The sequence below is a fragment of the Hesperophylax consimilis genome, chromosome 28, assembly GCF_061612785.1.
Source record: "Hesperophylax consimilis isolate HC1 chromosome 28, BYU_Hcon_1.0, whole genome shotgun sequence".
NCBI classification, from domain to species: domain Eukaryota; kingdom Metazoa; phylum Arthropoda; class Insecta; order Trichoptera; family Limnephilidae; genus Hesperophylax; species Hesperophylax consimilis.
The window spans coordinates 18421140-18448185 of NC_142863.1; the positions used below are offsets into that span (position 1 = coordinate 18421140).

Here is a 27046-nt window from a genome sequence, read left to right on the forward strand (position 1 = left end):
TTTAAAATCATTTTTAAGTTATTGCTTTGATAAATAAACCTTTGTTAAATCAAACACTGGGGAATTATTCATGAATTCATGACCGAAAATGGGTATAAATATTGACAGTTGGCTAGAATGTACCTCGTAGTCTGCTGATGAACTATGAAGTTTGGAGCGCTCTTTTGGGCTTCCAAAAACATATGATGGTCCGACAAATGGCTGAGATCCTTTGGCGAAGAATCCAGGGGGTTGGCTAAGTTATCGTCATCTGAATCTTCGATAAAACTGCCAGTTGGGTAGCCTCCTAGAAAATTTTCAACATGTCAAAACTACAATCAACACTAACAACGTAATACTCGAGGTATTAACTCTAAATTACTTCACATCAATATATAAAACATGAAACACTTTATAATTAACCGGACACTCGTGTAATGGTTTAAAAAGACAGCAAATGACATATTTGTTGATTAACAAAACAACTGTCTATTAGTAGCTGCAGTGAGTGAAATATCCACATAAGAGCGGTGTAAATTTAGTTTGTTATTTTTCTAGTTGAATTTTCTCAAAGACTGCGTTTTATTTCAGAAGTAAGATTGTTATTTAATACCTTGACACGATTTTATAAGAAATAGTATAATTAAACATCGCACAGTTCTGACGGCCGCCATTGTATATCATAACAATAGACAATAGACTACTTGGTACTTGGTAGAGTACCTGTGTTGCCAACTCGGGGAGGGATGGCAGGGATGGCTAGAGAAAATCTGGAGAAAAAATATACTGGTTCCACAGAAAATTTTCTTACTATAGTTCAGTATAAAAAGGAGCAGTTAGAACATCAGAAAAAAGAGATAAGAAAACTAATCCACTTTTTTGGAGCTGATGACCTCGATTTAGAACTAAATCTAGCTCTAAAAATGCTGAGTTGGCAACACTCAAGAGTTAGTACCTGCCCAGATCACTGTCAGTCTATTGTCAGTTTTACCCATATATCTATGGTATAATACCGGCAATATTTGCTGGTATTGCCCAGTATTGCCCATTCCTAGTTTTCCCCGCGGTGTTCGTGCTTTGACGTTTGTCATTGCGCGTATTTTCTTGTCGCCGAACAATAGTGAAAACCGATGTACTGGTGCGGAAAATGAATTATTTCCGTAAACAAATATCTTTTCACGGCGGCTAGCTCTCATTCCACACGCCACCACCGCGCTTGTGCAATATTTAAAAAATAATGTATATCCGCTATTTAGCCGCAAATTCGAGTTGTTGTCTATTGCGCTAGTAGCCAGTCGCCAATCTCCTTGTTTGTTTATTGGGAGATGGGAGATAACGTCTTGGCTGATAAGCGGTCAGTCTGTCTGTCAGTCTTCGATACATGTGTCCGCTTTGTGTATTGCAAGTTGTAATTTAAAAGTGAAAATGAACGAAGACATCAATTGGGACGAGATTCGTTCGGACGATTCGCTGCTCAGACCGGCCAAGTTATTTGAACAAGGCGCACCAAGAAGTAATGCTTACGGATCTTCTGCTTTTGAAAATTCGGAAGGATTGGATGCCCCCCTCCTACGGGACGTAAGTACATATTTTAATATTCAAAATTCTACAAAGGTATCTGTCATAATTTACAATAATTTTTTTTTGTGTTAATTTAGCTACTAAATAATACACTAATCTACAATATTACAAATATTGTACAGTAAAAGAATCGTGTATAAAAATACACACAAAATAGAAATAGGATAGTAAAGAATGTATCTGAAAATCATTGGTAAAATATCAATCACATTTTGTATAAAAATGTACCATTAATTTGGAATTGGAATATCTCATCTCACACTTTTTATTGCATCCTGTAAATCGTTAAATAGCTTTGGGCTTAGGTATTCGTAGTGGTGTTGTGTAGCTGGTGTGTTGTATCTGGGTGTGTGTTACATTTGCTTTTACAATCAATCCTTCACCTAAACTAAAATTATTTTAGGAAATGTGTATTTCAAACCTACTGAACCATCACGCAGCCAAATAAATAAATTAGTGCCTACATAATAATATGTACCTCTGCCCATTGCGATTAAATGTTTAAATAATAATGGTAGTATTATTGTAGATTTGACAGCCTAAAGGAACTATTTAGAATTAAAAATATTATTGATATAATCATGACTGTTGTCAGCAGCGGCGGTTCTTCTCTTAGGTCATTTGATTTTGGATCCCCCAAAATTATAAGACAACCATTATAATAAATTATGTGCATCAAAACAACTGGTCTTATTCTTAATTTATTTGAAATGTACCTTGAAATAGCAGGGCTGCGAGCGGCTGCTGCGAGTGACTAGTGACATCTATTGTCTCTAATAGAAGCTTTCATTCATAAGTACATACGTTTCGCTGGGTCAATTTAAAGAATGTCCACGGCCTTGGCATCTTCTGTCCCTATGTGCGCCATAGAATAAACGAGATGGCACTATGTTTTTCGTCTAAGGAAGAATTAGGTACCGAAGAAAGCGAAGGCACGCTTAGGTCATGGCCGTGAGGGAGACAGCACGATGAATATTATACGTTTTAAAGAGATGGTGATATAAACATATGTCGGTTTTTCATTTTACATTGTGTGGAACAATTGTTGTTTTTAATTGGACATTTCGGGAAAGTTTTGAAATAATTTGTATTGAATAAAGCTATATATTGAATAAAGTAGAATAAAGCTGAAGAATGAAACAAAACAAACAATGTAAAAGATCGAGAATGTCAAATAGAATCACAAGTCTAAATTTAAATGGAATTGAATAACTTCACGTCGCTTCACACCATGGACCCACCATACCCTTCGCTTCGCACCCAGTATCTTTAGATACTGCGGACGGGTGTTTTTTTTTTACTATTTTATGTTGTGCACAATGACTTCAAAATATTTTTCCGTAAGTATACGGATTGTGCAGTTATTTCCAATTTACTATATTAACATAATATGTATTTTGAGTAGCGGACTCACGACGAACCTACCTACAAATTGATATAGATAAAAATATATTTGCAGTTTTCACAATATCAAATAAAGATTAGTCACATATTTTTTTCAAGTGACCTACCACGCCTGAATCCCTAGAGCCGCCTCTGGTTGTCAGTATACCATGTTAATACATTATTATTATTTAATATTAACACACTTCAAGTCAGTTTTGGGCCACTGAATGAAGATATCAATTGGGACGAGATTCATTCGGACGATTCGCTGCTTACAGCGTCTATATGAATGATTTAAGCGATAAACTCACCTCGGAAAATGTAGCTTGTTACCTGGGAAACATTTGCGTAAATAACATTGCGTATGCAGATGACATGGTTATTTTGTCTCCAAGCATTAAAGCATTGAGAAAGCTGTTAAAGATATGAGAAGAATATACTGCTAAACATAACACGGTCTACAACCCAACTAAATCTGTGTTACTAGTATTGAAGTCGGGCGCAGGCCCTACAAAAGTACTGCCCGTCAGCCTAAACGGCACAAAAATAAGTCAAAAAACGGAGGTTAAATACTTCACAGACACATCGTAACAGCGGAGCTCAATGATGATATGGATATTGAGCGACAGAGAAGATCACTGTGCATCAGAGCAAATATGATTTCTTGACCATTTAATAAGTGTAGCCCAAAAGCAAAAAGGTAACTTTCAACACATACTGCACGAGCCTATATACCTCGGAGCTGTGGACCAACTTCAACAAAGCATCTCTTAAAAGAATGGAAGTATAGTACAACAATTCATACCGAATACTTTTTGGGCTGTCCTGGTACTGCAGTGCCACTGAGATGTTTGTAGAAGGGCGTGCTCCCGGATTCCGAGCACTAATGAAAAAATGGATCACCAGCTTTCGAACGCGACTAGCCACGAGCGAAAACGGTCTTGTGATGGCAGCACTTCACTTCTGGCAGGGACCTATTTGCAAGGGATGGAGCCAATTCCTGATGTCATTGATTACAAATATATATATATCAAGAAAAAAAATTGGCTTTCACTTGCACAAATCATTACAAAAAAAGAATGATTTCCGCATCCCCAGTGCCATAAGAACAAGGGTTTATTTATTACCCATTTTAAAATAGTTTCCTTCAGATTAAATATTCTTCCACACAAGAGAAAAGCAGATAAGAAAACGATTGTTTTTAATTTAATCACATTGTTTATACTTATACATATTTATAGTTGTGACCCTTACAATAAAATATTCATATATGTTTTTCAAATTAAATCAATTTTATTGTGTGCCAATACACGCCACTGTGTGTGTGATAGCTTCAAAGCAAGAAGGAGACAGTTTTGCCTCGAAAAATTATGCAAGCACATAATCTTAAGTAAACAACGGTTGGTTTCTTAGCAACGCTTGGATAGTACACCGTGCGCAGTTCTTTCCTGTCATGCTTTAGATTTTTTTTACATGAACTCACATACAGAAATCTATGTTATCTAGCGAAAGTTTCACCTGTGTACAGTGCCGTGACAAAGAATTTAACCTTGATTAATTTAAATTAAGTACGATTTTTGGTATAAACAATGGTGTTTTGTACATAGTGTACCTCTTGAATGATGAAATTATTTTTAACATGCAGTGTGGTTTGGTTTATTTGCATATTGTATTAAATTACAGAAGTATTTCATAACACAATACAAATTGGAAAATAAACACTCTCTCTGAGATGTATTCATTGGGACAATAGCGTAAAAAGAATTATAAATTCAAGGGGAACGGCTGCATGGCCTTTTTCATACTAAACTTAAATTTGGATTTGAGGTTAAAATACCCAACCAAACTGAGAATTTATTTTTCAATCAAAAGGTGTAGCAAATATCTAGTACGGAGTTTTCATGTTTTTCATTTGTAAATAAAGGGGGTGACAGATTACGCTATAAGTTCACAGCACGCTATAAGTTCATATAACTCCATACACCTAAAAAGATGACTAGGCTATAAGTGTGGGCGTGGTGACGATATACGCTGTGATCTGCTAGCCAGGCTATATTTGAAAATTATGCGACTCCTCTCCTGCCTACGGCAGAAGAACAAGTCAGAACAATTTATGGAGCGCCGTAATTAAGCAGCTGTAATCGGTCAAAGTGACAGATCCCAGCAGTTTGTAAAGTGAATAAACTGAATTCAATTGATTCCCATACAAAGAAATGATATTCCGCGGCAGTATCCTAATTGATCTGACCCACTCTCCTGAGGAAGATAATAGCATAATGTGTCACCCATGCATATAATATGTACATGCCATGCTCAAATTATGCACGCATAATATAGCGTAATGTGTCTAAAGACTTATGTCATTTTGATTCGATCTAGTGATGGATACGCGGTCCAGTTGAGGATTAGTAGAGTTAATCAAGCGGGAAACAAAATGAAATAATAATTTATTGTAAATTCACGGCGAATCTTAATGCCAAATTACTATTTTGATCAATCTTTATAACGAATTGGTGCACATTATGAATACCAAAATATATGCTTAAGATAAATTGAAGGTTTTCCTATCGTTTTGATTAGTTAGATTATTTTGTAGAATACAAATAAAATAAAAAATCACTCATTAAGAAATATGAAAGTAAACTACTAAAAAAAAATTTTTTTCAATAGAAATGTATGTACGCGTAAAGGAAAAAAAAAATACAGTATTATAGCTAAGATTATCTGTGACAGTTTCACTTCATTAACTTTTTTGGTTTCTTATAAAATTATTCACAATAAATAAAAACCAGTTTTGTGCTTGAAATCGAACGTTTCTAGACTCCGTTTGTCAAGCGATTCTAATGCCTATTACCTACTATATAAGGTATACAAAGAATACATACATTTTTGGCTTGTAGCTTCCTCTTAAAAAAAAACGTAAATTTCTGTAGGAGAGTAATGCAAAACAGCAGGTGCCTTGTAGCGTTGTTTTTATTAATAAAAATTTATAAGAGAACAGCGTGCGCCGTACGGCGTACAGTCTTGTTAAAACCAATAATATCAGTGTAGTTGGAAACTACATTTATTTTGCAACAAAACTCCGCAAAATCCTTCCCCCAGATATAGAACGAATAGAAAAGTTTAATGAGTACAAATCAAGAATTAAAATCTAACTGAAAGAGGTCAATGAAAAAATGCTAAAAAAACCACTAAAAACAAAATGGAAGACGCACCTCATTAAATGCAATTAATTAACTTATACCATTGTTATAATTAAATACAATATAATATACAGGGTGTATCGGCACGTACCCCACAAACTTTAACCAGCTATTCCTTAGCATATTTGGAGTAAAAAATGTTATGGGCACTTTGCTGTCCGGTAACATTTTTTTTTAATAAAAAATTTATCATTCATATTTTCACCACATGTCACCACTGTTTTATCCTTTGTCACAGTTTGAAAACCCATCTGGCAATATTTTATTCGAGTTTCGTTGAATAATATACGTACGTACCTACATTGGCGCGCTTTTACAATCACAACGAAATGGCATGGCACCATTCGTCTCATTTTTAACTATTATCATTTAGTGTGTATGAAAGAGCAAAGACGCTTTTTGACACACTTGCTAATAACAGCTGTTGAACACGAGAAACAATGCCAATGACAGTGACGGAGTGTGGATTTTTTTATAATTTTTTGTTTTTAATTGAAAAAAAATGTTACCGGACAGCAAAGTGCCCATAACATTTTTTACTCCAAATGTGCTAAGGAAAAGCTGGTAAAAGTTTGTCGGGTACGTGCCGATACACCCTGTATTGTATGTACTCATGTTATAGTCCAAAAAACATTGTATCTTTGAATTTAAATACCTTATTAATAATTATATTTACGTTTTATTCATTCCTCAAAATTTAATGAGTTCTGGCAAACTGACAAAATGGGCAGTATCTTTCTTCCATTTATCCTTCAACGTCCCAGACTATTCAGCTTTAATCTGTTTTAGGAGACATATTCGGAGATCCCCATCCAGGAGGGGATCCCGGAGCACTGCCACTGGAGCCCTAAAGTGGTGCACAAGGCGGCCGGGCCCCAGCTGCTGGCAGCAACCATCATGTGCGCAATATTCATGGTGAGACATCTTATAATTTTTTAATATGTGCTGTAATTTCAGCTTCGCCAAGTATTCTGGTATTGAATCAAAAAAAATATTTGTACATGGTAGGTGAAAATACTGTCTTTGTTCTACTGGTATTTCAACGTGGTACTCTGAGGTACTTTCCTTATGGATCCTTTCTCACGGACGGGAAACACCTCACCACACTTAGGATGGGTTGTTTCACAGAATTTGAACATTCTGGAGGAGGCCCACCACTTCCCCGCCCTGTTTTAGGTACTGATGGTGTCCCTTCAGAGCTCTCGCAAGGACGCTAATATTTTTGATGTAATTTTTTTTTTATTTAACGCCCAGAGGGCTTTTACATGGTTGGTAGTATAATTTTATTTTGACAGATACTTTAAAACATAAAAAATAAGAATAAAATTACATTTGATAAGAGCTATGCAACAAGTCATACAAACACAAGAAACAAAAACAGAAAATTACAGCTATTTGTAGGTTTACATGATGTGTTTAGGAGTATTGTTGAAATAAATGTTTTAAATGATCCACAAAACTTGCCAAGTTGGTATTGAATATGTCAACATCACCCAAGTAATGATTTCCCATGGTGTGAAGTCGTTGTATCGGAGAGTGGGCAATGTAGTTACGCTTATGTGTGCTGCTGTAGAATATTGTATTTTGTCGTGTTGTTACTGTGGGTGTATGTATGTTTATAAGTTGCAGGAGTTCACAACAGTCGAATTTAGAGTTAAATATTTTGAATAAGGATGTTAAATCGTTTATTTTACGTCTATCTTCTAATGTATGTATTTTTAGAGTATTTAATAAGAAATTAAATGAGTCTACATTTAAAATTTCAAAACAAGACCTCCAAAATGTCCATGCATACAATGTTATTCGCAGTATACAAGTGCTGCGTATTAATAACTTGTTTGTAACTATTCTATTTGGTTAGTTTAACAGGTCATATGTACAAGGTATCAACAATAACCGGTAAAAATAATAATTTACAGCCGCCTGCAAAAATGAAAAATTATGAGATAAAAGAAAAAGGTGAAATGTTCACCTCATTTTGTGGTGGGGGGGTGTCGTCAGGCAGTCCTATGGGGAGAAAGCAGGGCATTGGATAGGTTTCACGAGGATCAGGTTCTGCGCCCCTAAGCCAGGAAACCGGTTGTGCCTCGACGAAAGATGTAAGTTGGGGTTGGGAAGATCTCGACGACCATGAAGAGAAAGCGTCGGAAAACCTGGAGGCAGGGCGGAAGGTCACCGATTAAAAAATTTGAACAATTCATCAAAATTCAAAGTTAATTTTCAAGTTCTATAAAGGTTCTATTCAAATTCTGTTATTTTTCCTGTTTTGTGAAACAACTGGCCAATAATTATATAATAACAGAATTTGAATAGAACCTTTCGAGATCTTGAAAATTAACTTTGAAATTTATTGAATTGTCCAAATTCTGCGAAACAGCGCATCCTGAACTTTTTGATAAATTTTCGTGCTGCGGCAGCTGAATCTATTTTTGTAATAGTTTACTTATGGTTTTCAAACTAACGTTTTTATAAATTTTACTGTCTTACCAGATAATGTAAGTTATTGTTTATATATTTTTTAAATCGCTTGTAATCTACTATAAGTAGTTTCCGAGGAATATCTAGTAATATTCAGAGAAATAATTTTTTTCATATTAATAATAGTATCCTTTACCCTTCAGGCCTCTGGCATATTGACCATTAAATTCCTTAGAGATGCTGTCGGAAGGTCGGAGAATTCAAGTGTATTTCTGCTTTGCAATAAAATTCAAATAACGTATCCGAAACTGAAAACTGTTTTTGAACGGTTATGAAATTAGCTTTCAAATTTTATTGTCCGAAATGAATGCATAATTTTCTAAATATAAAATTTTTTAATACAAACATACAAAAGTTTAAAAAATCGATCACTTTGCTTTTTTCGTCTACACACTGAACTAAAATTATGGATAAAAAAAATGTATATAATGTAATTTTATAAATGTATTATGAACATTACTGTCACCTCACTTTTTATTGGACAAATGTATTATAAACATTACTGTCACCTCACTTTTTATTAGACAAATGTATTATAAACATTACTGTCACCTCAGTTTTTATTAGACAAATGTATTATAAACATTACTGTCACCTCAGTTTTTATTAGACAAATGTATTATAAACATTACTGTCACCTCACTTTTTATTAGACAAATGTATTATAAACATTACTGTCACCTCAGTTTTTATTAGACAAATGTATTATAAACATTACTGTAACCTCACTTTTTTGTTGTTTCACATAAAAATAATCTACATAAAAAAAAAGTAAATGTTCGTTTGTTCAAAATCTTAAATCTCCAAAAGTTCTTCACCGATTGCTTTGAAATTTTGACACAACGTTGCATTCGAATACGCGTGTGTTTTTGTATACTTATATTATATAGATGTCAGCCGTGATAGGTAAAAACATGTTTTTTAAAACTGCGCCATCTGTTGGACGTAAACGCAAAATGCTCTATTGTTTCTCTATTTGCACAGACATACTGAGCCACAGCAATGCGTGGCGGGGGTTCGGCTAGTTTATCATAAAAATTTACAAAGAGTCGTAAATTTTTCTTAAATTGCTGTCGGAACCTTCGGTTTCCATTTTAATTCTTCTGTAGTAAACTTCTAGATATAAAGTGTAGTGCTTTCTCTTTCTAACACCGTTTAGATTATATTTCTCACTATGACAACAAGAGAGACACAATGATTTTTATGAGATCATATGAGCTGTTTCTAAAAGTGAACAAATCGACTCTACGTGTAGTATTACCGGTTGTACGGGTAAGAATATGCCGGCAAACAAGAGGTTGAGCTTGTTTATAACTCAGAAATATGAAGACCACGATATTACTAAACCAACTGTTGCTTGATGACCATAAATCTGCGCCACTTTTTATTAAAACATCCACCACTTGATTTTTCCTATCTCAAAGATTTGGTGGGTTTATGGTGACTTGATCTTTTTATTGACGTTGTATTATTAACACATTTTACCACTTCTTATCTACATCAATTGATGACAGATAAGTCTACTGTTTATGTAATAATAATTCATGTTACTTCTAATAATGGGTAATGTAAAACATTTGTATTTAATCAACATGTTATCAAATTAACTTATTGTTTGATCGACAATGTCGATAAGCTTGGGGAGCGTGGCAAGCCCATCAATCAGGGAGTGGAAACACGATCTGCAATAGCCATCCTGAGCCAGGGTGTGAGCTACCGTGCTAAGGCTGAATGACCTGGGGAACAGTGTCACGAACAATGCTTCCGAGAAACAGGATCGCATCTCGGATTATTTAGACGGTGAAGTGGACCTTCTATTTCCTTAGATACTTGTATGACAATTGGAAAATTGGACCATTCATAAACTCACTCTTCCCTCTTGGGGCCATCGGGGAACCAAGGAGGAGTGTACTATCCCCTTGTGGGGCCTTCAGGGAACCAAGGAGAAGTGGACTATTCCGTTGAGGGGCCTCCAGGGAACCAAGTGGGAGTGGAGAGGAGAGATGATACCTGGGAAGACACATTGTAGAACCAGAAGATATAGCCTCATATCCAATGACAACCCTGTCAAACTTTATAAAGCGACCGGATTACTGTTAAAGGAATGAGGTAAATAAGCACATTCGTCCTATGGCCTAAGTGCTCACGAGAACTATACGTAAACCGTCTACGCTCTATAATAAAAAATTAAAAAAACAATATAGATAGACATTAGAATTAATATCTATATTATTAATACCTTACATTTGTACACTGTTGATATTTGTGACATGAGAACGGGCGCTTCTACGACTTGTTCTTGTGTTGAACAGCTCCGCTGTGGAATGATTTGCCGCCCTCTGTGTTTCCTCCCTCCTACAACATGTATACTCCTTCCTTTTCTCAAAAATACCTTCCACACAGCATCCCCAAAGATGACATGGGTTGACAAAAATTATTACCCTCAGGGCCTCCCGTGTGGAGTTAATTTTTAAAAACTGACTGCCTCCGTGGTAGAGGGTAAGGTTCTCGACTAGCAACCCGGAAGTCGCAGGATTAAATCATTTTTACCCCTTATGAAATTTTGAACTTGGAAATAAATTTTTTGGAGATATGTAATATCCCTTTTTCTAAATACCATTTTACACCAGCTATATAAATAACTAGGCTGACATGTAACCGACGTTGCTCGGGGTTGTGATTTGGAGTTTTGAGGTTTTGTATTGTATGATAAATATCGATTTTTATCTACTTTATATAAAGATAATATGCATGTACTATATATATAAACCTTCCGGAAGAAATTCTCTAAATGATAGTGAAAACCCTATCACAATCCGTTCCGTAGTTTAGAAGAACTAAGCGCACAAACAGACAGATGCGAATAGCAACTTTATTTTATACTATTTGGAGATTATATATCATATTGTATATATCCGCTTTATTTGTCATTAATTCATAATTCTATGAGCTAACTGCCATGAAAGTGGTTTAATACGGAAATAATCCATTTTCCACACCAATTCTTTGGTTTTCTCTATTGTCCGGCAACTAGAAAAATCACCAACGACAAACGTCAAAGGCCTCGCTCAGCTCATAAAAAATTGAACAAAAATACTGATTTCGCTTGCATGCTTGTTCTGTGTGACCCTGGAACTCGGATTCGCTTTAAATTTAAGTATTTTCAAAATTGGAACTGATTTTTTTTTTTTTTGTGAATACCGCACAAGAGTCCCAAGTTCTTCCAAATGGTAGCTAGTAAGCCTATGAGACTAACGCATCCTCGATTTGGGTATGTTTTGAGGCTGTAGATAGTGGGGGAGGGAAGGAGATTGAGAACAAAAAGGTGAGTAAGTACCTGGCTGTTCAGATCTGGTCACCAAACATGATTAAAGCCATCTTAAACAACATTTCAATTCTGAACGGTGGTCTTACACCAGGGTGTCACTGAATATCTTCCACTCCAAAATGTGCGTCAGATATAATAATAATAATATTTGGCTAATTTATATGTATAGCGCCTTTTTAGGAGAAAAATCACCTCACAAATTAATCAAAAGTGTGAAGAATTCAAACAAGCCATAAAGTAGGTACTAATAATGTAATATTTTGACATAAAATTATTTTAATTGTCATTTCAAAGTGGTTCTGACAATGTCAACAATTCACACAAGCGATAAATTACCAACATTTTTGTGAAATAGTAAACTAGCAGACCCCGCAATGCTTCGCTATTGCTAATGTCTTTCTCGGTCGTCTCCGACTTCTTCCATCATTTACTTCTGTATACCACAATGTTACTGTTAAACAACTACATTACATGGACTTCAATTCTACTCCGTATCTCATTCTGGAGCAGAGATATTGAGTTAAGTAATCTTCGGGCGTCCCCGACTTATTCTACCTCTCAAACCACTCTCTAAACACTCCTGGCACTAATAAGAATAAATTTTGAAATTTTCATCGATATCGGCGAAGAACTTTTTAAACAAACGAACAATTACATTTTTATTTATACAGATTATCGTGGATTTCAACTTAATGTTTCTCCTTTCTCATTATAATATTTATACAACTTCAAAACGTTTGAATAGAATGTTTCAATCTCTTAATCTTTACGAGCAATAAATGGATTATTATTTCAATTCAATTCTTAATCTGTTATATTAACTGGGATATTGAATGTAAACTCTGTCCTTTGCCGAAGTATTTGGACAGAAAAAGGATTAAACAAAATTTTATATAATCGCACGTTCCTTCCTCATCTATTCTATGAAATATTTCATATAATCTATGAAATCGGTCAGTGAGAACAGGCTTACAATGTCACAGAAAGCCCGATAGAAATATAAATCGAATGCTGGATCAACTGCCGCTTTCATTCTATTTTATATAGAGTCGATTATAGAATAGAGCAGACTTTCTATACTTTAGAACGACCCATAAAAATAAAAACCCAATATTGAATCAACTTCAACTTTTGTTCTATTCTATATAGAATTTCTATGCCGTAGAACACCCGATAGAAATAGAAACCCAATGTTGAATCAACTTCAACTTTTGTTCTATTCTATATTAAGTCAACTATAGAATTTATATGCCGTAGAATGCTCGATAGAAATAGAAACCCAATGTCCAATCAACTTCAACTTTTGTTCTATTCTATATAAAGTCAACCATAGAATTTCTACTCCGTAGAACGCCCGATGGAAATAGAAACCCAATGTCCAATCAACTTCAACTTTTGTTCTATTCTATATAAAGTCAACCATAGAATTTCTACGCCGTAGAACGCCCGATGGAAATAGAAACCCAATGTCGAATCAATTTCAACTTTTTTTCTATTCTATATAGAATCGACCATAGAATTTCTATGTCGTAGAACGCCTGACAGAAATAGAAACGCAATGTCCAATCAACTTCAACTTTTGTTCTATTCTATATAAAGTCAACCATAGAATTTCTACTCCGTAGAACGCCCGATGGAAATAGAAACCCAATGTCCAATCAACTTCAACTTTTGTTCTATTCTATATAAAGTCAACCATAGAATTTCTACGCCGTAGAACGCCCGATGGAAATAGAAACCCAATGTCGAATCAATTTCAACTTTTTTTCTATTCTATATAGAATCGACCATAGAATTTCTATGTCGTAGAACGCCTGACAGAAATAGAAACGCAATGTCCAATCAACTTCAACTTTGGTTCTATTCTATATAAAGTCAACTATAGAATTTCTATGCCGTAGAACGCCCGATGCAAATAGAAACCCAATGTCAAATCAACTTCAATTTTTGACCATAGAATAGAGCATGCTTTCTATGCCATAGAATGTCTGATAAAAGTAAAAACCCAATGTCGAATCAACTTCAATTTTTGCTCTATTCTATACAGGGTGTATCGGCACGTACCCGACAAACTTTAACCAGCTATTCCTTAGCACATTTGGAGTAAAAAATGTTATGGGCACTTTGCTGTCCGTTAACATTTTTTTTTAATAAAAAATTAATTATTCATATTTTCACCACATGTCACCAATGTTTTATCCTTTGTCAAAGTTTAAAAACCCATCTGGCAATATTTTGTTCGAGTTTTGTTGAATAATGTACATACGTACCTACGTTGGCGCGCTTTTACAATCACAACGAAATGGCACGGCACCATTCGTCTCATTTTTAACTATTATTATTTAGTGTGTACGAAAGAGCGAGGACACTTTTTGACACACTTGCCAATAACAGCTGTTGTACACGAGAAACAATGCAAATGACAGTGACGGAGTGTGGATTTTTTATTTATTTTTTGTTTTTAATGGAAAAAAAATGTTACCAGACAGCAAAGCGCCCATAACATTTTTTACTCCAAATGTGCTAAGGAATAGCTGGTTAAAGTTTGTCGGGTACTTGCCGATACACCCTGTATAGAATCGACATTCATTCCTTTCGGCCTCATCCGACTTTCAAAATTCTTTTTCAAAACAGTTTATTTTAAAAATAATTAACAGTATGGTATTGTATTTTTTTTTTGATATTTTAATGAGCTCATAATAGTAATGACGTTGCGAGCTGAAAATAGATGCAATTGTATTTTTAATTGTAATTTCGTATGCATTTCCAAAATCGCTGAAGTACTAAATATTTGGTCTAACCGCCAAATAACTCACATGCTTCCTGCGTAGATAATGTTTAAAGATAAGATTAGGATAAACTCTAAAGAATTCTTAATATAATATTTGGTTTATAGTCAACAGTAATTGTGGTCTTTCAACTTATTTACTCCTGAGAAAACTAAACACTTTAATCTGATAACAAAATTGTCTTGAACTAAAAAATATACACGGTGTCCGGAAACTCGTAGTACAAGCGGGAAACTGGAGAATCTACACCACATGGGGAACCCAAAAAAACATAAAGTTTTTTGATTTGAGCATTTTCAAAAAAAAAAAAAACAAAAAAAAATATTTTTCTTCTATTTTAGGGTTAAAGTTTTTTCTGGTGTTTAGGGTTGAATAACAGATGTTTTAACCCTGCAGAGCAGAAATATTTTATCATTACACCGGGTTAAATGAAGGGTGATTTCAAAATAATGCTTCAAATCCGAGTTTCTTCATTTGTTTTACTTTCAAATAGTTTTAATTAGTTGGGTACTTTGATCTTCAGTAATAATTTATAAGAATTTGATTAAAAAAAAAAAAAAAAAAAAAAAATCAACTTCAAACTCGATTTACTCGATAACGAAAGCTCAAATAAAAAAAAAAATATACTACAAAATCGACTCCAAATGTGATGTAGATTCACCAGTTTCCCGCTTGTACTACGAGTTTCCGGACACCCTGTATATATTCGAAGAATTATTTACTCTGTGACTTGTCATAATTACAATATAAACACACTAGCTGACGTGTACTCGAAGGTGCTGGGGGTTATCCTTAGGATATAGACATTGTATATCTTATTAACCTGTTAACCGGGGAATTCCGTTTTGAATTACGCAGCATATGACGGGCGCGAACTCTTTCACTAGGACGTATCAGTACGTCACGCCCGGAGGACATAATTTCATATTATTATTTTTTTTCATTTATGCATTATAAAAATGAAAACATCGAATTAAAAAAATTGAATATTTACAAACAATTATAAAGATTACAAAAAATATAAAAAAGGTTATAATTACAGAACAATAAATAAAAGCACACAGATAAAAGAGAAACATTGAGTTTATAAAATTGAAATATGTAAAAATTAAAAACTCAATTTCCGTGTGATATGCTCGGAAATATACGTTCCACGTCGCAACATAGGTATATTTCAAGGACGTATTCATACGTCCTACCCGTACCCGATACTGTTTACGTTTGACGTATTTATATGTTCCGCTCGGTTAACAGGTTAGGATATACAATTCCGTAGTACATTATTTTGATGTATCTCATAAGGTTTAGCCAGCGTTAACAATGTAAGTGCCCGAAAATATATATCTACGACTTGATTATAAAACGTCGACTTTTTTCTACTTTCTATAAATATAATATGCATGTATTATGTATGAAAACCTTCCGAAAGAAATTCGCCAAATGATAGTGAAAATCCTATCAAAATCTGTTGTGTAGTTTAGAAGAACTAAGCACACAAACAGACAGACCCGGGTAGCGACTTTATTTTATACTATTTAGAGATAAATTTGTTTGAAACCACTATTTTAATAATTACATAAAGGTTTTTTTTTTACTTTGTTTGAAACCACTTTATTGAGTTATATAGGTCAACCCAATCTAAGCCCCCCGCCGCTCATTTGTACCAAGCGTAGTATTTTGAAGCCCCCCCCCCCCCCCCTGAACGGGTCACGTAGTATGGGTACGTTACCTAATAACAATTTGTCAGAAAAACTCCAAATAGTATCTAAATTTTTTATTAGAAAATAAAGAACACAACATAAAAACAAAAATGGAGGCAAACAAAAAACATAAAAAAGCAATTTTTGTCTTTGGTATTAATGAGAAGGATGTGCTTGCTTTTCTGAGCATAGTTTCTCAAAACGAGGTTGAAGTTTCGAAATCGCCACTCTCGTCTCTGCCTCTAAATTTATTTTTGATCTGTACTTATTCTTAATGACTGCAACTGCAGAGAAACCTGTCTCACACAAGTATGATGTCGCAAACGGTAATAAAACCCTTAACGCTGCAGTGCTGATGGAACGATATTCTCGCTATAAAGATTGCCTCACGACGCCCCTGGGATGATCCCGGCGCCCCGGGGCGTCGCGACTCACAGTTAGGGAAGCCCTGCTATACTCAGTTTATATTTCCATTGTCCTGAAAAAGGTTGAGTGCAACCGAAACCGGTCGTTTTCGCCCACATAAAGTGTGTTAACAGGACACTGTCACCTCGGGAGACACATGCAGCTATTGAAGGCAAACACCAATAGCATAAAAAAAAGGCGTAGAGGATGAAGAAACTCCAATATTCATCTATATCCAGCCTGTGGAAGTTTTATAGGTCGACCGGTTTCGGTTGCACTCAACCTTTTTCAGGACAATGGAAATATAAACTGAGTATAGTTTGTATTTCCATTGTCCTAAAGAAGTTCGATTGCAACTGAAACCGGTCGACCTATAAAACTTCCACAGGCTGGACATAGATGAATATCAGAGTTTCTTCATCCTCTTCACATTTCCTTACGCTATTGGTGTTTGCCTTCCACTCCCAATATGTATATATGTGTCTCCCGAGGTGACAGTGTTCTGTTAACACACTTTATGCGGGCGAAAACAAGGGTCCAATTCGAGAAAATGGATTTACTTTTTAAACAGATATCTTTGAAAATAATACATATATTTTAATGAAATATTTTACGTAGTACTCACCACACCCCAACTATAAAATTGTTGTCTGAAATTAAGCCTATTTTTGTAATACGACTCCATAATCTGAAGTCGAAATCAGTGTTGGGCCATTGGGCCATTTAGTGATGTTTTATTTTTTATAAAAAAAAAAACAAAAAACTTCCGCATTCCCGGTGCAATAAGTGGAAGGATGTATTACCCGTTCTACAGGCTTAAATATAGTTTCCTTTTGATAAAATATTCTTCCATACAAAAGACAAGAATTTAAAGATATGGGAAGACTTGGTTCACATTTTTAAATACATATAAATATAGTTGGAACCCTTACAAAGAGATTGGTATAAAAAATGTTTGTAAAATTATCAGACAGCAATGCCTTTCACGCCATTCAAGCAAGACCAGCGTAAAAGGTAGAACTACCTTTCTCGTACAAAGTGTGTTAACTGACGTACAACCTTAGTGAGGCCTCGCTTATCCTGTATATTAGTAGTATATGATGTAATGTTTGGTGTTGTCTTCAGGTGGGGGAGCTGATAGGCGGCTACCTGGCGGGCAGCCTGGCGATCATGTGCGACGCGGCCCATCTGCTCAGCGACTGCGCCGGCTTCCTTCTGGCTCTCAGCGCCCTGTGGCTCGCGCAGCGCCCCCCGGGCCCCCGCATGTCTTTCGGCTATAGGAGAGCCGGTATGTACTGAACAAATTGTTAAAATAGTGACCGGTGTTATTAATAATAATAAGAATGTATGCAGGGATAGTGCAATGCAATACAATCCGTATTTTGAAATAATATATACAATAATTAGAGAAAAATAATAACACATAAGTTACTCACAAAAAAATGCAGGATAAACACAAAAATGTCTGTAAGCAGCCGTTTATGGAGGATATTTGGACATCTCCCGTCTCCTGTCGGGCTATTAAGGGGGACTCCATCCAGGAAACCGTGGCAGTGATAATTGTGTTAAGGGCTTTCTCAACTAGATTCAAAGAACATATAAGATGTTATAATAATAAAAGCACTTTTCCAAAATTCGCAGAAGATCTCTTAGTGAATAATCACGTCCCGCTTGACAATAATGAACTTCAATGAACTAGGTCCCTACACATAGAAAGAAAGGGCCTTATTTTCGTTATTTGTTTTTGGGGTGTTATGCCGTGTTGAGCTAACACCTTCTTTAGCCAACGTTTCGGACAACGTTACAGTGTCCATCATCATGTAATGCTCACATCTGCCCTGATGATGGACACTGTAATGTTGTTCGAAACGTTGGCTAAAGAAGGAGTTACATCATGGGAACACTTGCATGGTAAGGAGAATGACGCACTGGTGCTGCGGATAGTAACCTGTTGGTCTGGTTGCAGAAGTGCTCGGGGCGCTGATGTCCATAATGCTGATCTGGCTGTTGACGGGCATCTTCGTGTACCTCGCCATACTGCGGCTGTGGGAAGGCAGTTATGACATTCAAGTCAACTCCATGATGATAGTGTCCGGCCTGGGCATGTGCGTCAATATACTGTGAGTTCACACCTTTATTTTATATACAAGCCCAGTTGTTTTGCGGAAATTCAAATGTAACATTGTCATCAAATGGCCATTCAGCGCCATTTTGTATTTTTGACAGTTGAAAGGTTACTGTTAAATCCGTTTCACACGATAGTGAATTTCATAATCTTTCCAAAACATTTTTTAGAATGAGGCTACGTTTCCCAAAACGTGAGTTATGAAGCTTTTAACAAAACTCGTGAATAACACAAAAATTTTCACGTTTTGACAGTTCGCAAAGGAACACAAAGTAAATAAAAGTCTTTGTCTGAGAGGTTAATGACAATGTTACATTTAAATTTCTGAGAAACACTCCAACCTTAGAAATACATACAGAAAAGAAAAGAGAAACAACCGGTAGATTATGTAGCAAATTTTGGTTAATCTAATTGGCATAAAAAATATAAATTAAATTAAAACAAATATTTGTCATTCCAAAGATTAACAGTTACCCGGTCCCTTTGATTCACCAGGGTTGTCATTGGATATTCGGCTATGTCTCCTGGTTCCACAATGTGTCTTCCCAGGTAGCAGAGCCTTGTTCCTTTCAGGGTGAGACATGGGCACCAAAGGTGAATTGGAGTCTCTTCATCCTCTTCACATTTCCTGCATCTATTGGTGTTCTCCACTTCCAACAGCTGCATGTGTCTCCTGAGGTGGCAGTGTCGCGTTAGTAATCCTACCAATCACTCAGTGAGTGCACTGTCCATTTGGAGTAGTTGTCTGGTTTATCTAGGCCGTCTAGGGTTTCGTCCGCTTATGAGTATGTTTCATTCCGGGGACCCTCTCTCATTTCTTCGGAAACCCTTGGTCCACTGAAAGACTAAGGGTTCCCAAGAGAATGGAAGAGCACACCCGGAATGAAACAATCCATAGTACTCATAAATGGACCAGACCCTTGACCAGTCTTTCTCAAAGTGGGTGATAACGCTCCCTTGTGGGCGCTGTAGGCTTTAAGGGGGCCAGTAGAAGGCTCAAAGAAAATTACGGGGCATTAAGGAAATCTAGAGAGGCGACGGCAAATAAATTATCTCCATAAAAACCCAACGGAATCTAGCGGAATTAAATAATAATAGTTTGTTTTACTTCCTTATAACAAAACTGGATATTCGCCACTTTGTTAGTTAGTTTTAAATTAAGCAAAACACTAATAATGGAATGAATATCACCGTCATTGGTTCCTCAAAGTTAGTATGAAAAACTGTATCGGACTATCCACCTTCAGTTCGTGCTGTGTTTGTGGCAATCAAGTTCCAACAAGTTTTTGTTAAAAAACGCGATTTTTACAATCCTGCATGAATTGATGTGATTATCTTACTTATTCTAACTTGCTCAGTACTCATACGAGTGGCTGCTAATATATCTTGTTCCTGTCGGTGCGTGTTTTTTTTTTTTTTTTGTGTCAACCGTAAATGTTTATTTATTTATTCAAAAAACAGTTTTTAACATAAAAACCGTACTCTGCACATCTCACTAGGGCATTCCTGTATCAAGATGTGCAGCTTTACAATTACATCATTTAAAAAAATACATATATGTAAACTTAATACATTACCAATATATATAAAGACAGTGATTGTTTATTTTCGTTAGCATTTTAGCGCGTATCGCATATGGATATGGATCACACCCTATTTATCCTATCCATATTATGCATGTTTATGCATGTTACTATAATGCATGTTTAAAAATTATATTTGCAATATATGTTTTTAAGATACGCAACAGATGGCCATGTAAAAAGTTAAAAAATATGGGGGGCACTAGATTTTTGAGCAAAGTTGGCGGTTTTCGAAATAAGTTTGAGAACCTGTGCCCTAGACGAACCAGGCAACTACTCATTAAGGATTTCCAAACATTGGTCGTGTTTTTCTGCCACCACTTAAGGTCCATAATGTGATGTGAATTGTAATGTAATTTTTACTCACTTTTTGCTTATCTTTCAGTAATAAAATTTCCATTTTTAAACTCCTCGTTAAGCCATAAATTAAGATAATTTATTGCCAAACTAGTAGCCTCAATAACAGCGGGTACAAAGTCGCAAAAACGTGCATCCTATTTACAATTATTGTTTTTCTAAATGATACTATACTCAACACGTACCTCTTATTTTTTTTTAATGGAGGTCTTAGCTGTGCAGAGGATTGAACCCACGATAACTGGGTGGAAACCTGATGCATTTGTCCACACAGTTACTAAACTACTCATTAGAATTTTCTACCGAACACGGGCTCTCTTTGCTCAAGTGATAAGAAAACATTTTAAAACCCAACCATCACCCGAAATTGTTACAAAAATATATACACATTTATTGTGTTCCCACAGACAGTTCTCCAACTCGTCGTGGAAGGAGATTTTAGAGAATAAGTTCTTTATATTAAATCAGGGATTTATTCAATACTTTGCGTATTATAAGAGTGACTTCGGTGGTCGACCTAACTAGGAGCTGGCTAAATGAGATCTGCAAACACCATGTTTGTCTGGAAGCAACCTAACTGGCCCTGGCGACTACTGACTACTAGCTGCCATCTTGCGGACTTCCAAGCAAGCTCTTTACACTGCCCTCTGTGAAGCTCTTAGCTAACTCACTTCCCAACAACATTCTTTTGCAATTCAAGCATAAAGTCTCTGGAAAGAGATGCCCATAGTTGTAGATACTCTCAATATCGCCCTGGTGAAAGTCCCCCATTCAGAATCGAAACATAGCTTGAAATGGCAATATTCGTGTGTAGTGACCAGATCTAAAAAGCCAAGTACTTCTCAACCTTCCCAACCCTACTCCTATCATGCCACTCTGGCTCCAGATAGTTGTGGACTCTTCAGCAGTATTCACATAGTAAATATCCCTTCGTGTGCAAGGTGCTCTCTCAAAGATCTTTTTCAAAGTTTAAATAAATAGTTCATTTGTATTTGCTTCATTTCAGCATGGCGGCAATCCTTCACGGCGCTTGTCCCGGCGTGGCGCATGTACACAGTCACGGCGGCGCGTCCAGCTCGCACGCACATTCCCACAATCACGGCGGCGCATCCAGTTCGCACTCTCACGCACATTCCCACAACGTCCTCACGAACACGTCCTACGCATCCAAAACCAAGAACGGCTACAGAAATCTCGGCATGGACGCGGCCGAGAACGGGGCCATCAGCTCGGGCGGAAACGCCCAAGAGAACTCCACCGGTCTGCTGGGGATCATTCAGGCGCCGAAGAAGAACGCGTTTGGTTCTATCAACGGAGAATACGCATTGAAAGATGGCAATTCTCACCAGGGTGCTAATGGTTCAAGCAATGGATATAGCCGGGTACACTCAGGTGATTATTTTGAATCAATTATATTATTTGTCATATTTTACTTAGCACCAACATAACACAAATAACCTCTCCAGTGATAGACATTTCTGTGAATTCATTTTTTAGTTCGTTACGATCATTCCAAAAATCATACCCCCGAATATTAACACTATATGGTCGGGCATTTTACCGCCAAATCACAGCGTAGCCGCGGGTGTTTTTTTTTAATTTTAGCGCCAAAATTAGACTTTCCGCAAAATATTCATATCTTATGATCTATTTGATATTTTTCTATGAAACTTTCAGTGTTTTACTTTAAAAAGATGTCTCTATTTATTTACTTAGCGCTCTTCGGGGCTGCCGGCTGCTTTTTGGAAGCGCTCCGAGTTTATTTTTGAAATCCTGGGAAGTCCTCAATTTTCCAGGTGTAAATTTAGCATAAAATAACCGCATTAAGTTTTAGTTTACGTGTATAAAAGTAAAATAATTTTTCTGTAGCCCCTTCGGGCTTAATTCAAGTTTTAATATAAAGTTTTACATATTTTTAGTTCAAATCTGCCACGTTATCCAAAAAGTGCACAGTGAAAGGCAAAACATCGGTCGTCGGTTTTAAATGCGTACCACATGTGCACGGTGATAGACTAGTGAACAGTTTCAAGTGCGTGTAAGTGATTTATGAGGGTATCCTTTGGGCTATGATGGTTGTAAACAATGTCGTATATGACCGGGCCACACTACTCAGACTTAATAGTGAAAGTGTCTATTTGGACCCTGCAATAGCTGCAAAGATATCGCTGTATAACCTTGGACGCGTTATTACTAAAACAACTACCCGTAAAATTAGGTTTCGTGGTTGCAGAGCTGGACGCAGTAGGAAAAGACATCTGGAACACAGCATCGAAATAGTTACGTCACCGCTAACAAAAGAACAGGGAAAAGTAGCAACTCAAATTCTCCCGATTCCGGAGAGAGAATATAACACAGTTAATGCTTGTATACAACGGCATGCAAACTTTAAGAGCCGTCAACTAGGTATAGGATCCTGGAATGTTAGATCTCTCAATAACAAGATAGAGGAGGTAGGGGAGGTTTCCAACGAACAGAATCTTCATGTCCTGGCCATAACTGAGACTTGGCACGAAAATAGTGACTCTTTTTCAATAAAGAGACTCCGAGCTTTAGGTTATGTCGTGCTAGAAGAAGCCCGACCTAAAGCAACAATTTCTCGGGATGACAACATCGCTAGCGTAAATCACGGGGGTATCGTGATTTTAGGTCGCCAGGGCTTGCGTTTAACAAGGGTGTCAATTGGTGCATACCGAACCTTTGAGCACTTGGGATGCCGAGTTTCGTCTGCAGGAGCATCATTCATTTTATTTACCCTATACCGGCCTGGTTCAAAACAAATCACTTTGGACTTTTTTAATGAATTTTCGTGTTTTCTCGAGCGGGTTGTGGGACTTTCCGATAATATTTTCATAACAGGTGACATTAACATTCACTTAGAGCGTCTAGAATCACCAAATACTCTTAAATTCACTGATTTATTAGACTGCTTCGGATGCCGTCAATGGGTTAATTCCCCAACTCACGATGCTGGCGGAACTTTGGACATTTTTATCTCAAAGTCAAGCGGTCCGTTTCTGGTAGCGGATAGTGTGGATGTAGGACTATCAGACCATCGACTTATTCGCGCAGAAATCGATTTTAACCCACCGAAAATTCCTTACGTTACTATCACATCAAGAGCATGGCGCGGTTTTAACTTTGACGACTTCCTGTCAGAACTAAAAGCTTCTCCGCTCTGTACACATAGCGCATGGGAAACAGAGTCGCCAACCAAACTAGCAGCAGATTATAACACCATCCTTTCAACCCTTTTAAATACATATGCTCCAATTTCTACAAAAACTCGGCGTCTACGAAAATCTGATGCCTGGTTTGACGAAGAATGTCGGAGCCAGAAGAGATTGATGCGTAAATTGGAGAGGTCCTACAGACACTCGGGGGTTACATCACGGAACGATTGGATACAGGCTCAAAAAGAGTACACGATCTTAATCCGTTCAAAAAGGTCTGAATATTGGACAAATAGGATCACTTCAGAGCGTCAAAATCCACGTAGTCTTTGGAACTCGGTTAAGACAGTCATTGCTGATGTCCATGCACCAAATACAATCGACATAGCTCCGGAAATCTTCTCCAAGTTTTTCCTTGACAAAATTGAGTCAATACGAGCCCTAACAACCTACGCTCCACCACCGTATTTTACTAAATGCAATAGAGAAAACCTTTCTGCCTTCAAACCTACATCCCTAGAAGAAGTAAGGAAATTAATTCTTACTTCACCGAACAAGCAGTGTTCGCTCGACCCTATTCCAACGTGGCTACTGAAAAAGTGTTGCAATGAAATTGCTCCCTTTTTAGTTCATCTTTTCAATAAGTCACTTAGCACGGGTGACTTTCCAAAATCCCTTAAATCAGCTATCGTAACTCCATTATTAAAAAAACCACAACTGGACGCTGAAGATCTTTCAAATTACCGACCTGTTTCAAATCTGCCTTTTATATCAAAAATATTAGAAAAAATCGCTGCCTCACAGGTCATATGTCACTTAAATTCAAATGAATTATTAACTAAATACCAATCTGCATACAGACGGTTCCACTCCACAGAAACCGGGTTACTACGTGTTTTGTCGGACATAACTACTGCCATTGAGTCGGGTAAACTGGCACTTCTTTCAGTCTTGGACATGAGTGCTGCATTTGACACGATTGACCATGACTTTCTTATTAAACGATTAGATGAATCATTTGGTTTAAACTGCGATGTTAAGACCTGGCTGACATCGTACCTGGCCAACCGTTTACAAGCCGTAAAAGTAGGAAAAAACCAATCAAATTATGCAACCCTTTCATCTGGAGTACCCCAAGGGTCCGTTCTGGGTCCACTACTCTTCATCCTCTTCACAAATGATGTCGCTAAAATAATAGAATCATTCGGCCTTCTATCTCACTGCTACGCTGATGACCAACAAGTTTACTTTTACTGCTTACCAGAAGAAATAAACAGTCTAAAAATTCGTATAACTGAGTGTATAGAAGCAATTACTCGCTGGATGACCTCAAATAGATTGAAACTGAATCCCACAAAGACTGAGTTTCTGTGGACTGCTACAAGCAGACGTCAGCATAACATTGAAAACTCCCCAATAACCATTTCTGGAAGTGACATCACTCCAAAAACGTGCATCAAATTACTGGGTGTCAATCTGGATGCTAATTTTTCCCTTAAAACTCAGGTGAACAGAACTGTAAGCACGGGGTTCTTTCAATTAAGGCAAATTAAAGCAGTGCGGAGAAACCTGCCAACAGAGGCGACTAAATTGCTAGTCAATTCCTATGTTGTTTCACGTCTAGATTATTGCAACGGAATATATGCAAGTCTCCCTAAATGTCAAATCAACAAATTACAATCCGTTTTCAACGCCGCGGCAAGGCTTATCACCGGAGTATCTAAATACTCCCACATTTCAGAGCATCTCAAAAATCTGCACTGGCTCAAATGTCCTGAAAGAATCCAGTTCAAGGTATGCTGGATGGTATTTAAGTCACTTAACGGAATGGCTCCGGCTTATTTATCAGAATTGTGTATTCCAGAAGATTCCAACTCCCGACAGTCAACCCTTAGGTCAGCAACGTCATCAGCTATCGGAAGGTTGAAGGAACCAAAGCGCACACCAGATACTAAGTTCGGTGAGCGTGCTTTTGCCGTGTCAGGACCTAAAGCCTGGAATGGACTGCCACATGATTTGAGAATGATCGCAGACTCGACAGAATTTAGGTCTAAACTTAAAACGCACCTTTTCAGACAGTCGTATCCATAATTTCAGAAACCTCCACTTTCACAGTTGACGGCAATTTAAATTTAAATTAACAAAATGTAAAAAATACTAAAAATAAAATAAAATAAATAAAAATAATAATTAAAAATAAATAAATAAAAATGATAACAACTAACAATTTGTAGGCTTTTAAGACAGTTAAAATACATTTAAATTAAAATAAAAACTATAGCAGACTTAAGATCATGCGACGACCAGTGTTTTTTTGATATATTTTCCTCTGCGTGCAGTTCTATCTTTTATAAGCATAAACTTTTTAATATAAGTGTGTTTGTTGGAAGTGACTTGCCAGGTAAGTATGTTTTGGTATCATTTCTAAATAACAAATGTAGATCCTAGGAAATAAATTGTACAGCGCCCTTGAGGTGATTTTTCACAAAAACGGCGCTCTACAAATTATCCAATTATTATTATTATTATTATTATTATTATTAGTATGTGTAATTCCTTTTTTTATGAACAAAAACATTCTACTTTCTTAGGAATCATAGAAAAAACAGTATTTCACAATCGAAATAACTTTATTCATACACAACTACAAGATTATTTAGAAATTTTCAATACATATAAAAAAAACTAAAACTTAATAGTGCTTCAATGTGTGATAGCGTTCGAAACACTTTCCTTTATGCAGGGGCACATTGCAAAACTTGCACATGTACCGCGTTTCACTGCGTAGTTTGTGAGCAGAACATACGCGACAACCATTTTATTATTTTTATTTTTTGTTGTGTTTCAAACTCATTGTATTGACAGGTAGATACATCGGGTACCGCCGACAATAGAAAACACATGACCCCGCACCCATTTAGAACCCCTTGTTTACAAGCTTCCCGCTCCTTACCGCTTTGCC

General features: G+C 36.5%; 2 protein-coding genes across 2 annotated transcripts in view; one reads left to right on the plus strand and one right to left on the minus strand.

Moving 5' to 3' along the window:
- The window catches only part of sax (type I BMP receptor saxophone), a 49118-nt gene extending 48452 nt beyond the window's left edge, over nt 1-666 (minus strand). The window contains exons 1-2 of the mRNA XM_089648784.1: nt 593-666; nt 124-286 (exon numbers count right to left, since the gene is read on the minus strand). Of these exons, the coding sequence (XP_089504910.1) occupies nt 124-286; nt 593-653 (224 nt within the window). The 5' untranslated portion in view covers nt 654-666. The remainder of the gene's footprint in view (nt 1-123; nt 287-592) is intronic.
- A 369-nt stretch (nt 667-1035) lies between these two features.
- LOC149410297 (proton-coupled zinc antiporter SLC30A2-like) overlaps nt 1036-27046 on the plus strand; it is a 36104-nt gene continuing 10093 nt past the window's right edge. The window contains exons 1-5 of the mRNA XM_089648782.1: nt 1036-1557; nt 6939-7064; nt 17975-18137; nt 18816-18969; nt 21921-22306. Coding sequence (XP_089504908.1) covers nt 1405-1557; nt 6939-7064; nt 17975-18137; nt 18816-18969; nt 21921-22306 — 982 coding nt within the window. The 5' untranslated portion in view covers nt 1036-1404. The remainder of the gene's footprint in view (nt 1558-6938; nt 7065-17974; nt 18138-18815; nt 18970-21920; nt 22307-27046) is intronic.